This window comes from Pinus tabuliformis, chromosome 2_2, assembly GCF_031772625.1.
Source record: "Pinus tabuliformis cultivar Carrire ecotype Pingquan chromosome 2_2, CPIR1, whole genome shotgun sequence".
NCBI classification, from domain to species: Eukaryota; Viridiplantae; Streptophyta; class Pinopsida; order Pinales; family Pinaceae; genus Pinus; species Pinus tabuliformis.
This window is the reverse complement of record NC_142300.1, coordinates 911,755,372-911,769,801: the sequence shown is the minus strand read 5'-3', so window position 1 is coordinate 911,769,801 and position 14,430 is coordinate 911,755,372. Positions and strand designations below refer to the sequence as shown.

Genomic DNA, 14,430 nt, shown 5'->3' with positions numbered 1-14,430 from the left:
TAGCCCTAGATTTCTTAAGATCATCCATAATATTGTAATCAATGTTATAAACAGGATAGGGCAGAGTAAACATACCGGTTTTCCCATTCTTAAGTGGGAATTTACCATCTTGAGTAGCCTTCGTTGCAGTGGGAGATGCATTTTCTTTCTCTATATGGTTTGTAACTGGGGTATTCTTGGACTGACCACTAGGTCTACTCTTCTCAACAGGGACTTTGGGAGCAGGTGCCTTCACAGGGCAGACATCTTTCTTGGTCTGATCTATAGGCTTCATCACACCTGCAAGTGGCCCTTTGCTTCGTGTGTGGATTTCATTAGTGTGGATTTCTGCCATACTATCTCCTTGGTCATCATCGTTCTCATTTGTATAGAAATCCCACAGTACGTTGATTTGAGATTCTTATTCCAAGGGCTCTTCTACTTGGTATTCTTCCTCATCTTCTTGTTTTGGCTCTAGCTCCACTATAGGTTCTTCTTGGTTAAGGAGCGATCCGATAAGAGCCAACTCTTCTGTATTTAAATTCCCTTCATTGGGTGGAGCAGGCAGTGCAAGTGGACCATGAATACCTTCTGTCTTCTTACGATAGAAAGGTTTGAAAGGTTTTCTGTTGTTATACTCTCCTCCACTCCCACTTGTACTCTCTCCAGAATTCCTTTTCATATCGATGACTGTATTTGTCAACTTTTTAGTAGTCCGATGCAAACCTTCTACATTTGTGGTATCCTTTTCCTTGGTTTCAGCCCCTTTGTTATCACTCCCATTATTCTTCTTGGATGCTTGAGAGGCTTTCTTTTCTCCGGTTGTATGATGGCATGCTATGAGACTGAGCATTTCATTCTCGACTTTTATTGCTTCATCGATAGCACCCTGTAAGGTTTTTGTGTTACTCCCTTTGACCCACATCACAGTAGGGACAGGGAGAGCAGTGATGTAGAATTCCATGAGCACCTCCTCAGTAGGTCTAGTGGTGGTCGAGATTCTGTTGAACAAGGTGTTGAACCAGATGTTAAAATACTTAACCTTTTCTTTGGTCTCCATTTTCAAACAGGATAATTTTAGAACTAAGGCAACATGGGTTTTGTCATCACCATACTTGTCTAAAAAGGCCTGTTGAAAGGCAGCCCACGAGGTGATCGATCCAATTCTCAAGCTAAAGTACCATGTGGAAGCTGCACCAATTAGGGTAAAAGGGAATAAGTGACACACTATATCTTCATCAACCACCCCCAGCATGCACACTTCCAGGAAGAAGGAGTGAATATGGTTATCAGCGGTGTCTCCCTTCCTAGGGTCGAATTTAGGTAGTACTCTTTCTGCATTTTTGGGTAAGGGATGCTGCTACCTAGGTATCGCTACAACATTCTGAGCGAGCCAGGGAGGAAGTGCTCCCGAAGGAGGTGGGAGTTGGTTTCCACCCAGTTGAGGAATATTAGCCATATCGACGTTAGGGATGTTCTGGTTGAGGGTTTCTTCATTACAATTTTCCAAATCAAGCCAGAGATTGCCTTCAGAAGGGGAATCCTCAGGAATTTCTTCCCAAGGAGAGTCGATACTCTACAAAGAATCAGGCACAATATCTTCAAGAGAAGGGGTTGCAGATGCCTATTCATTTATGTGATAGACCCTTGGCTTTCTTTTTGTTTTCAGAGGTAAAGACTAAAAGATAGGGAGCTATGATAAGGAATGAGCATAAGCCCGAGTAAGTCTTCTAACTAGTTGTTCGTGAGTGACAGGATACTCCAGCAATGTCTCTTGTTCGAAACGAGGCTTTTATGAATGAGAGGAAGGGTCTTTTAAACCTTCACAATCCATGCATTAATCTTTTTGAATCCATGTGTGGCACTTATAAATGAAATCTTGAAACGTTGTGGACGACAGTTGAAGCCCTCCTTCTAGCGCCAATTTGTTGAAATGGAAAATTTTCGCTATACCAACAAGGGGAACTAACCCGATCACAAACCCAAATTAGACCTGTTTTAGTTTGGAATGGCTAGTTCCAACGGGTTTTAGGGAACCCGTGAACTGTAATAGGTGTTGAAAGATTGCTTCTGGGAAGAAGACTTCAATTAAATCAACCAAATAAAACAGCTAAACAATGTGTATTAAATCCTATCTACACTACTTCTAGCTACTCTAATATAGTCCTAACTGACCTAATCTATCCTGCAGGAGCAAAACGAAAGGAGGTTAAACATCATATATAAATCCCAAGTCCAAATGAATCAATTACTGGTCCACACAAGCACAAGGTTGTATTAAATCCTAATCATAATTCAATTACTTATATATGGATATACATTCCTTTCCGTACAAATAACACTTGCAACTAATGTTTAAAAAAGTCATGAATCAGCAGCCTTTCATGGATTATTAATGCTATTGAATTACATTCAAGTAACTAATAACAACCATGAACTGCAAGTTATCAATATGCATAAATAAAATCACATTTGTCTTTATACCAGCAACAACACATTGATCCTAAACATATGAGAGAAAGGGGAAACAAAATTGAAACAACATGCTCCTTCTTGAACCAAACAATCCTCTTTATTCACAATAAATCAAAGATGTTTTTATCCAAACAAAATCCCTTCTCTCCTATCTGGAAGTAATATTTATGCATCAGGTCCTGACCCTTCGTCTTTCCTTGTTCTTTCAGTATACCAATCCGAATAAATAAATGTAGACCCCTCGGTATCACTGCTGACATGTAGGAGGTGTTTCCTGTCACTAGGGCGCTTCATTTCCTAGTGAAATGAATAGATGTTGATTAGAGGATGATGATTGTATGTCATCTCTTCATGATGATATCTGGGGCAATTTCACTTTAGGAATACACAGGCAACACGTGGAACTCAACCGTAAATGCCTAAGGTTGTTTCTTTGAATGGAACACATCCGCTCATGCATCTTTCATCTGGAGCCATACTTGATGCCTATGCACCTGTCCTTTGACCTTGATTGCCTTCTCTCGATCTTCGCTCACGAGATAACCGACATCAGTCATACTTATATAAATACGATAAAATGCCTAAAAACACCAATCTTGCCTTCATGGAGCATTTTTAATCATCAGAAGGAATAAATGTGAAAGAATTGGTTCCATTTCTTTTATTCATGCATTTATGAGGTCTCGCAAGAAAAAACTCGGTTTACATTGAAAATCACCGTAAAACACAAAAACAGATGGTATTTCGGAAGGGTCATAATAAGTGGTAACGATATTGCAAGGATAACCCTGATTCCATTCTTCAAACAACACGTAGCATCTAGGAGGAAAGAGGATACTGCTTTTTGGGCCGGTATTCCTCGAGCAACTTGGTCACCTGAAACCTTTGTGGACCGTTGGATCCACGAAGGGCAGATCAACAGTGTGGGGGGGGGAGTGGCGGGGGGGGCTTAACACAGGAAAACACAGAAAACCCCATGGTCGGGCTGTACAATGGAATTCAAAATTTATAGATGGGAATCTATATCATATCGGGTCCGCATATGGGCTTTTACATTAAAAATCGCAACCACAATGTTTTACCGAATACACAGGAATATACATGAAAACCCGCAGCTGGACTGTACAAAAAACTTCAAAATTTATGTACTAGAGCCTATAATCATCGACGAGTTCGTAATATAACACTTTCCTTTGAAAATTGGGTCTGGAGCGTCTTAACGAAAATACAAAGGAATACATGGGAAAACCTATGGCCGGTCTGTACAACGGACTTGAAACTTTATACATCCAAATTTATAATTATCGGTGAGTCAGGAATATCGCGGCGTGCCTTATATAAAGTTCTTGGGTTCCACCAATTGTGACATGCGAATGGGGGTCTGGACTCGATAATATATATATCGCGGTTAATAGTCCTAGCATGTCCGTAATGTAAGCCTTCCCTTTGAAAAACCCCGACTTCAATGTTTTTCCAAAAAACACAACAATATACGAGAAAGCCCGCGTCTGGCCGTACAACGGACTTCAAAATTTATAGGCCCGGATCTATAATTATCGACGGGTCCGGGGTATAATGATGCGTCTTATATATAGGCCCCAGACCCCGCCGATTGCGATATGCGATATGGCTTCTGGACCTAAAATATATGTATTTGGGTTGATAATGTTGTCAGGTCCGGAAGAGAGCAATGCGCAATGTTAATTGTGACAGGCCAAAAAACGGGTGATTTATGCATATTTTCGAGTATTTCCATTATAAAGAGTTATAATGGAGATGAAGGTGTGATTGAAGGTTTTTGAAGGTTGAAAGGGTGCCGATGGAGGATATGAATGAAGGACTAGAAGGATTATAAATGGATCATACGACAGATGTCAAAAAGGGGGACCTAACCATTAGTAATTGAAGATTTGGCTCAGTCAATGGGTTAAGGCTTATGGAATAAAACAAATCTTTCGGAGAGGTGGAAGATCAACTTTAGGGGACCCATTCAAAATTGCTACAAAGGCGAGTTTTGATAGGGTGGTAGTTGTGGCCACAACACATTCAAAAGTACCCTCCTTGGACTTGAAAGTAATCTTCTACACATCAATTGGTTCTATTGGAACTTGGTGATAGTCGAAATTCGAATCAATCTTACTAAAGTACTTGGCCCCTTGAGCTAGTAAAGAAGGCTATCAATCAGGGGAATTAGGTAGTTTTTCTTGATTGTGATTTTGTGTAGAGCTCGATAATCAATGTAGAGTCTCCAGGTCCCATTTTTTTTCTACACAAGTACAATTGGGCTCCCACAAGGTGAGGAACTTGGTCGTATGTGCCCTTTTTGTAGCAACTCTTAGATATTTTGCTTAATCTCCTCATTTTTTGGAAGAGAGTAGCAGCAGACTAGCCCATTTGGTAGAGGTATGTCATGGGTTAGAACAATTAAATGCTTGACTTGACAGTGAAAAGGTAGCCTCGTGGGTGAGGAGACGATGTCTTTATACTCTTCCATGACCTTATCCACTTGCCTCTACTGAGCAAAGGAGCCATGTGTGGAGGCCATGGATGTGGCCACGATCTTCTCCTTATTTTGAGAGTGAATCAGGAAGAAGAAAAATTTCCCTTTCTTGGAAATGATTTTATTGCATTGCGTATCAAAGATCAAAGAAATGGAAGTAGGCAGGGTTACCTCTGGTATCATGTATAATTTTCTATCCAAATTAATAATAACACTACAAGGTCTAGACTCATACACAAATGATGCTTCCATAAGTATGGTTGGCCTAACATAACACCACAAACTTCAAGGGGAGTGACATCACACAATACATCGTCTGTGAAAGACTTGATGTTGTAGGGCAAGCGACATTGTCGGTTGACATGGAGATCTCACCCTTGGTGGAGCCACATGATGGTGTATGGTTGTGGGTGGGGTATTTTCAGTAGGCCCAACTTCTTACTCATTTATGTTGAGATGAGTTTATTTTGATTGCCACTTCAACAATGAAACACATTGGAGCATGTTTCACCCACATTTTGAGTGAAATAGACACTCACCTTCCTCCAAATATTTGAGATCACTTTGTTGGACCTTGGTGGTGGAAATGGTGGCATTGGGTTCGACATCAATGATCTATTCCCCCTTGTCTAAGTCTCATTTAGAGTTAGAACCTACATTTGAATCTGAATCTTTTAGCTCAGCCACAATGACTACTTTTCACAAAATTCATTTGTGTTATAAGTGGGGCTCTTGTGCAACTCACACCACTTTCATGTGTCTTTATTTGTCTTCCCATCACCATTCTTTGCTCGTGGCTTCAATGGGTTGTCCTAGGATGGTCCATCATGGCTTTGTACTTTGTTTAGAGATTTGGGGATGCACTTGTCCTTATTCTGTTGTGAAGGATTCATGGATCCAAAGTCTTGCTTCTTTTGTTTAAATTTTTGCTCGATATTGACATCATATCGGTATGTTGTGCCAAGTGAGGAGATGTCCAGGAACTCCATTTATGTTAGGATGTATCTATGCAAATAGCCATGGTACTTAAGCACCATATGTCACTTAGAGTCCTTTATACCTAGCTTGGTGCGCAAGATATGAAATATTTTTGTGGACTTTAACACTACTTGGTCCCTTTTATGCCATAATGTGGTCCATGTCATGTACTGGTCTTTGTGGTTTCGAACAAGGTAATATTGTTCCTTGATAACATCCCTAAAGGAGTTCTAAGTGGGTGTGACTAAAAATAATGTGGATTTCTCCATGGCCCTTTTCACACAGTAAGTTTCCCACTGGTCCATGACATGGGGGCAACTTTAAGGAGTGCAAAAGTAATATTTTCTATATCGAAAAAATTATGGGCCAAGAAATATCCTTCTAGCAAATATGACTATTTTTTTATAGCATCTGCATTTATCTAGCCTTCAAATATAGGAATATAAAAATTTACTTGTACCTTAAAGGGGATTATGCCTCGGAAATGGCCACTAAATGAAGATGTGTTGCCTATTGGAATTTGTCAAAGGAATTGGAAAAAATTATCCATCATCTCATTCCTCTGTCACTCAAGGGATACTTTGAGCAATAGTTTGATAGGATCTCCTACTCCCTCATCTTTTTTTTCTTCCACCATGGGAGGTTGTTGGAGTCAACGTGGATGATATTGCAAGGGCTCAAGCAATTTGAATCCCAACTCCTTATACCCCAACCTCATTGGGGACATTCACAAAAAAATAGATAAAGAACATACCGCTAATACCATTGATCCAAATTTATGAACGAAATGAATTGAAATAAAAATTTAAAACCCAAACACAAAGATATAATGAAACTTGACTTCAATTAATAGAGGGAAAATGCTAAAATTGTATACATGTAAAATGAAAGCAAACTAGCTCGAACGATGGTAGCTTATCTCCAAGAAGAGAGGTGACAACTACACATCTTCCTTAATTGTGTTACAATGAGGATTATAGGCATTTTTATTATGAAGAAGCAATGAAAAACCCTAAATATCCATAATCCAAACCCTAGGATATGAAGTACCAAAGACTTATAGCCTTGTGGGGTAAGTTGGAATGTCAACTTCCTAGGGTCGTAACTTTAGCATATGATCTCCATTTGGTGAGAATGATAGCTTGTTGGGAAGGTTTATTTGAAAAGTACAATTTCCCACTAGAAATGGTAATTTATGATTGTTTTTGGCCCATTTCCTCAAAAAACACTATTGTGGGCCTCAAAACGACTCTCAAAATTCAAGACCTAAAAACTGCCAAAAATATAAAATTTCCAATATAGGAAAATCATGTCGTGAGCCAATGGAATAGGTGAGTGGTCACTGATATCCACCTGGATCAAATAGGTGGAATCAGCAAATGAAGACAATAATTCCATATGTCAATTCCGTTAAGTTATGGGACCGTCAACATTGCCACAGCGTAGTGCCTCCTCTATCGAGCAATGATAGTAGGGAAGTGACAACATTTGATATGAAAATGGCCGTATGTTAGTGACAATAGATCATGGGACCACCCATCATTGATGGATGGGCTTGTGTACTAGCTAGATTCTATCTGATGACGTGATTGTGAGCACGGTGGGTCAACAACTCATAATCACTTTAAAGTCCCCTAGGTCCATTGTGGGATAACAAAATGGCGATCTGACATTGGAATTCCTGTCGTGGGGCCCTTGTTAAAGGGAGGCTACCTTTGAACGACATTATCACAATGTGGGGTCGATATGGATCTGATTTTTTCCCATGATTCACCTTGAGTCCTCCAAGGTCCGTTGTGAATTAACGAGGGGGGGAGTTTCTAAAATGGGAAACCATCACAATAAAAACCACTCCGGTTTCTTGAGAACTGATAGCATGGAACCTTTCCCATGGCTCATTCCCTGCCACCCATTTAATCATTTTGTTATTGTTCAAACACCACAGGTGGCACACAACCAAGTGATGTGACATGGATCCAACCTAATGAACCCAATATATTGACTTGTCAAGTACAAATGGAGGTCACGTGGGTGCCACATGGCAAACATAATGATGTGGCCATCTTCTAATATGCCAAACTTCAAATAGACATAACTTTCAATATGAGAGTCAGATTGAGATAAAATTTATATCCCCAGAAAAACCTTGACGAGCTAGATGTGATGGTGGTATCATAAGTTAATCCTGTAACCTTTAAAAAGGAAGCATTTTTGTAACCCCATGTTCATAACAAATCTCAGAGGTTAGGTTAATTATAAAGTAACACCTCCCACAACCTGTGAAGGTTCAAGGGTGTGGGAGGAAGTGTTACAAAGTGGTATTTAATTAATGGTTCATATCTATATATATATATATATATATATATATATATATATATCATGTGTGCTAATCTTAGAATTGCGACTAATATGATTATTGGCATAACAAATTATTGATATTTTCTTTAAATAACATACCAACCCGATATTTGATGTTTAGCTATCTACATGCCAACATGCTAGTTGCAAACACACTAAGGTGATGAGTGAATATGTCTTATTGTGTTTGATTAAAGTAGCAGTCGTGTGTGTGTTGCACTAGATAAGAAGACACAAAGGTAAAACAAGGGAACCAAAGAGCGAGCATTATCATAGTAGAATACAACATGCCCAAATCCTGTCATATTTAAGAAGAGGATTCAGTGGGAAAAATGTCAGAGAAGGATTACCCTGATTCAATAGGAAGCCTCAAGAGTGTGAGAGCTAAGTTGAGAAGCTTCAACATAGATAATGAGAGGATTTGTTAGAGCATAGAAAAGGCAAGCATAAGTAAATGTCGTGATTTTTTAGTCTATCAGATTTGCAAATATATAAACAACACGAGCTTGGTGCCAACTACATAGGTAAACACAAATCCAAGAAAATTCCATCAGAAATATGGAAGCATGGATTGAAGGCTAATGGGGTAGAAGGTAGTAACTCGGGGAAGAGACACATACAAGTAAGTGAAGATACAATGAGGGGAGAAACTTTGCTCAACACTCTAGAAAGAAGATTAGGCAACCCTTATCAATCATCAAGTGCTACAATTAGAGATCACCATTGATGAAGGAAGAGTGGGGAAATATTAATGCCATAGGAGTTCAAGAAAGAAAAATGACTAACCTTTGATGGGGAAATTAAAAGGGATAAAGAAGCATAACCTTGGATATTAGGGATGAATAAATAATTCAAAGTACATGACTACTCAGAGAACATGAAGGCCAAAGTGACCATTTTCAACTTAAAAGGAAAAGCCGACATTTGGTGGGAAGATTTGAGGAACATTAAGGGTATTTGAGAGAAGTTGTCATGGAAAAGGTTTGAGATATATTTCCAAGAAAAGTACCCATTTGAAAGGTACTATAACAAGAAGATTCAAGAATTTAACGAGATTAAACTAAGATAAATTACTATTGATTAATACAATAATAGTTTTTTATAACTATTGAGATATGTTACATACATCAAGGATGAGAAAGTAAAGATCCAAGGGTACCTCAAGTACTGTTAAAATGAGTCTAAGCATAAGAATGAGACCCAAACATAATGGAAGAAGAAGGACAAAACTAGATTTAAGGGAATGAGATCAAAACCCTTTGGTCATAGGCAAATGGAGAATGCCAATAAGTTCACCACCCATACTAAAGGTGAATTTCAGTGAACCGGATAATGTTAGGTCCCTATAATACTAGTGTAGCCCCAATACTATTATTGGTGTGCCCCATAGTAGCCCACAATTGTTTTTTTTTTCCCCTGGGAAAAAGTCGTAATTTCTATTAAAGTTAAGAAATTACATTTTGCATATGCCGAAGCATTCATATACAGGCAGCAGTGCCTAACAAGATCAGTCTGTGGTACTATAAACAAAATTGTCTCCTCGCAGGGAGCAGTCCAAAACTGTACACTAACTGTGTTCAAAATAGGAGTCCATTGCTCTACGCAGAGAGCCATATATATCAAAGATAAAGTGTTGTATAGTGCTAAATATGTAGAGATATATACAACTAATGACAACAAAAATAAACAAGTGAAAATCTGAAAGTGGGCTTTTATAGCCCATTATCCATCCGATCATCAAAGGGTCTATGATAATGCTGATAGAATGACCCTTCGATTTCCTCCTGTATCAGCCAATTGTCTCCTTGTCTGTGCGCTGCCTCTTTGGAGAGTTGATCTGCAATGGTATTTTGTTCCCTGTAGATGTGACGACAAGCAAATGATTCAAATGAAGTAGTCAGTCTCTTTGCCTCATCTAATATATGCCTCAACGAAAATGCATGACAATGAGATGCATCAGACAGCCAATTGCAAACTATTTTAGAATCACCAAACAGCTGGAGATGTCTGCATTGTTTTTGTATGGCAAAGTGTATGAGATGCTTGGCAGTGCACAGTTCAGCATAGTTATTAGTTCCTCTGCCTAAGTTTATTTGAATTTTGTAGCTGTGTGTATCATTGAGATATAGTACTGCTCCTCCCCCACAGCCCACCTCTTGTGCAGAACCATCAAAAAAAGCCCATGGTTTGGATTTGTCAATATCCAATTGTTTAATGATGCGAACAGGACCTATGGTTTCTTCATCAGGTATCATGTTATAATCCGCAATGGTATGAAGAAGGATAGTAGGCCAGTGGGGGGCTCTAAGATTGAAAATAGCCTGATTCCGGGCAATCCAGATTGCCCAGCATGCAAGAAGCGGAATATTAATGGCCTTCCCTGAGTGTTCATGGTTCCAGTTCTCCCATGCCTCCATTAAGCTATGACCATGCCAATTATTCAGTTGCGGGAGGTGAGAAGTGAGGTCATGCCAAAAATGTAATGTGATGCTGCAATTCAAAAATAAGTGTAAAGTGCTTTCTTCCTCCTGGTGACAGAGATGGCAGCGGAAGGGTCCATGGAAGGATCGCTTCATAAGATTGGTGCCCGTAGGTACTTTGTCAAAGAGAATGTTCCACATGAGCAGTCGAGTACGCGGGCCTGATTTGAGTTTCCATAATGCCTTCCATGTGGGATGGATAATATGAGGCTTGTGAGACTCCATGAGCTTTAGATAGCCAAGCTTCGGGGTATATGCTCCATGTTTTGCAAAAGCCCAAACGATTTCATCAAGTCCTTCAGTAAGTCTGATGTGAGCTTGAGTGAGCGCATCCGTGTACTTTGCCCATTCATTGCGCCACTGTGCCGGAATATCTAATGCTTGAGCGCTGGTCCAGGCTTGATGGAGGAAGGAGGAGTTTGCCTGATCGCCAATATGCATTATGTGTACGATACCTCTGTCATTAAGATGCCCAATGAGGCCATCTGAGAGTCTGTGTGTATTTCCACATCCTACCCATGGGTCCAGTCCGATTCGGACCGCATTACTAGCCTTAATGCGCCAAGTTAATCCTTCTCTTAATAAGGGTAGTGTACCGATGACCGCTTTCCATATGATGGAAATGTTATGGTTAGTTCGCTGTTGACTGCATATCCAGTCCAACACATTCAAGGGCCTGATATATTTAGCATACGCTACCCTGGTCCAAAGTCCATCAGTGGTGAGGAGTTGCCATCCAAGTTTGGCAGCCAGAGCCCTAGAGAAAAGGTCAAGCCTTTTGATACCCCAACCCCCCCAGCGTTTGGGTTTTGCAATAGTGTCCCATTTCACCCAGGCAAAAATTCTACCTGGCTGGTGGCCCTTCCAAAGAAATTTACTGCAAATATGTTGTAACCTGTTGAGTATGCCCTTGGGAATCCAAGTGAGAGCCATCCAGTATACTGGAGTGGCTTCAATCACAGCTTTAATAAGTATCAGTCTGCCAGCTCGAGAGAGGTATCGGTGGTACCATACTTGAAGTCTCTTTTCCACCTTGGCTATTAGCCATAACCAATCAGCTATTCTGTATCCATTAGGTTTCAGTCTGAAACCAAGATATTTAATACCTTCTGACAAGGTCAAGTTGATATAAGGGAATCGCTGATTAGCATAAGCTATTTCATTGATAGAGCAGCCAAAAGTAGTGATGGTGGACTTATTGACATTAATCTTCATACCAGTAGCTTGCTGAAAGAGTAGAAATGAGTTATGGAGTACAGTGGAGTCTCCAACACTGCCATTCAGGAAAATAAGGATATCATCAACAAATAATAGGTGAGTGAGGAATAGATGGTCTGCAAGTTTGATACCAGATAACTGATGTCTATCCCGTGCAGATGAAATAATTCTACTCAACCCTTCCATAATGAGTAAAAACAGCAGAGGGGAGAGTGGACATCCCTGTCTGAGACCCCTCTCTGAAGTGAAGAAAGAGGTAGCTTCCCCATTTAGTAAAACACTGTAGGATACATCAGTGATACAGCTCATGGTCCATTTGATGAAGTCATAAGGGAAGCCCAGGTGAGTGAGCAACAGCCGTAAGTATAGCCAGTTGGTTCTGTCAAATGCCTTGGACAGATCCACCTTGAGGATCATTCCTTTTTGTTTTTTAATCTGCAAGGTGTGCATGAGCTCTTGGGCAGTAGCAATGGCCTCATGGATCTGTCTATGGTGCAGGAAAGCAAATTGTTCAGCGGATATATGATGCGATAGAATGGGCTTAAGACGGTTGGCAATGGTCTTAGCTATAATCTTGTAGAGGCAGTTGCAGAGTGATATAGGGCGGAAGTCATCAAAAGTGCTGGGGGCATTTGATTTAGGGATGAGAGCTATGAAAGTGGATTTAATGGCTGAGGATATACGACCTCTCCTTCTACTGTCTTCGACTATATTCAGGAGGTCATTGCCCAAAAGATCAAAAAACGCAAGATAAAATTCAATGGTCCATCCATCTGGACCAGGGCTCTTATCTTTTTTGAACCATTTCAGAGTAGCCTCCAATTCTGCCATAGTCACTTCCTTCTGCAGTTCCTCAGCATCTTCTTGTTCAATATATCTGGGGAAGAGCTCAGCCACTCTCATGATTTCCAAGATATTAGCTTCTTCAGGAGCCTTGTATATTCCTCTGAAATGCTCAGTAGCCAATCTGGCCAGATTCCGCTGTGAGGAGACAGTGACCCCTTGATCATTCTTTAATTCCCAAATAGTGTTTATTACTTTGCGGCCATTTGCAAACTTGTGATAAAATTTGGTATTTGCATCTCCTTCGGTGAGCCATATAGCTCTGCTCCTAAGTCTCCAGCTTTCTTCCCTTTCCTTCAGGATTTGAGTGCGCTTAGCAATAAGGGAGGTGAAATTCTCCTTGCTTTCAGGGGAGGGGAAAGTCCCATTTGATGATTCTTCAAATTCTGCAATGACCCTTTCAGCCTCCTTTAAAGTCAGATTATCCTGAATGCGTTTTTGGTGTGCCCAGTTCTTGGTGATCTGTTTGAGTTCTGTGAGTTTCCTTACGAAGCCCACTGATATGTCCTCTCCTTCTCTGATGGCATTGGATTGCCAGAAATTATGCACCAATTGTATGTAAGAGGGATCTTGTAACCAAGAGGCATTGAATTTGTAAGGGCTCTTAATCTTATGGGTTAGGTCTTCAGCTTCTAAGAAGATTGGCCGATGATCTGAAATGCCTCCCGTTCCAACCCATTGCCGAACTCTGGGGAGATCATTAACCAGAGATTCCTTGATAAGGAATCTGTCCAGTCTTCTTGCAAGGCTTTGGTCTCCACTTCTGTTATTTGTCCAAGTATATTGGAGCTTAGCAGACGGTATGTCTACCCAGTGATGATCCTCTAGTAGGCTGGATATAGTATCAGTGAGGGAGTCGACCTGGGCTGAGTGCCCCCATGACTCACTATATCCGAGCGAGAAATTGAAATCTCCTCCAAGTATGATGTTGTCTGCCTGGAACAGCTCTGATGCAAGTAAAGATCTCCAATAATTGGCACGGTCTGTACAAGGGCCATATACATTGATAATCCTGATGTCTTTTACAGCAGAATGAGCACAGATATCAAGACCTATAAACCCTCTTCCTCCAAAAGTGTTCTTGATCTCCGCAACTTTGTTATTAACCCCAATGGCCATTCCCCCAGATCGTCCGGACGCATCCAATGCATGGAAGGTCCAGGAAGGGAGCCAGACAGAGAGAGTGTGGATGAGGGGTTCAGCTTGACAGAGGGTCTCTTGAAGAAATATGAAGTCCATCTGAGATGATAGGAGTAGTCTCCTAAGTGCTAGTTTTTTGGCTGAACTAGCAAACCCCCGGCAATTGAAAGAAAGAAACTTCATGAGGGGAGGGGGGATGGGCCATTCCTCGCTCTAAGGGCCCGGAAGATAGTCTGTTGTCGCCCCAGGGCGACTTCTTCATCAGCAGTATGCCTTGCCTTGGTAATGCGGGAGGGTCTGCCCGGGAATTCTTGAGGGACATAGGCATGCGATTCAGGTCAAGTCCAACTGCATCCGGACCCCTGTCCTTCATGCGGGGGCGGAGGGAGTAGCGGGGAGGAGACGGTGATGAATTTAATGAAAGGGAGGCCAGAGTCGAAGTGATTCTGGATGGAGGAG

The 14,430-nt window shown here is 40.8% G+C and overlaps 1 protein-coding gene across 1 annotated transcript in view; it reads right to left on the bottom strand.

The window, feature by feature from the left end:
- The window catches only part of LOC149195985 (uncharacterized), an 81,678-nt gene extending 67,728 nt beyond the window's left edge, over nucleotides 1-13,950 (bottom strand). The window contains exons 1-2 of the mRNA XM_089408089.1: nucleotides 12,791-13,950; nucleotides 10,444-12,043 (exon numbers count right to left, since the gene is read on the bottom strand). Of these exons, the coding sequence (XP_089264215.1) occupies nucleotides 10,444-12,043; nucleotides 12,791-13,950 (2,760 nt within the window). The remainder of the gene's footprint in view (nucleotides 1-10,443; nucleotides 12,044-12,790) is intronic.
- Nucleotides 13,951-14,430: the final 480 nt, after the last annotated feature.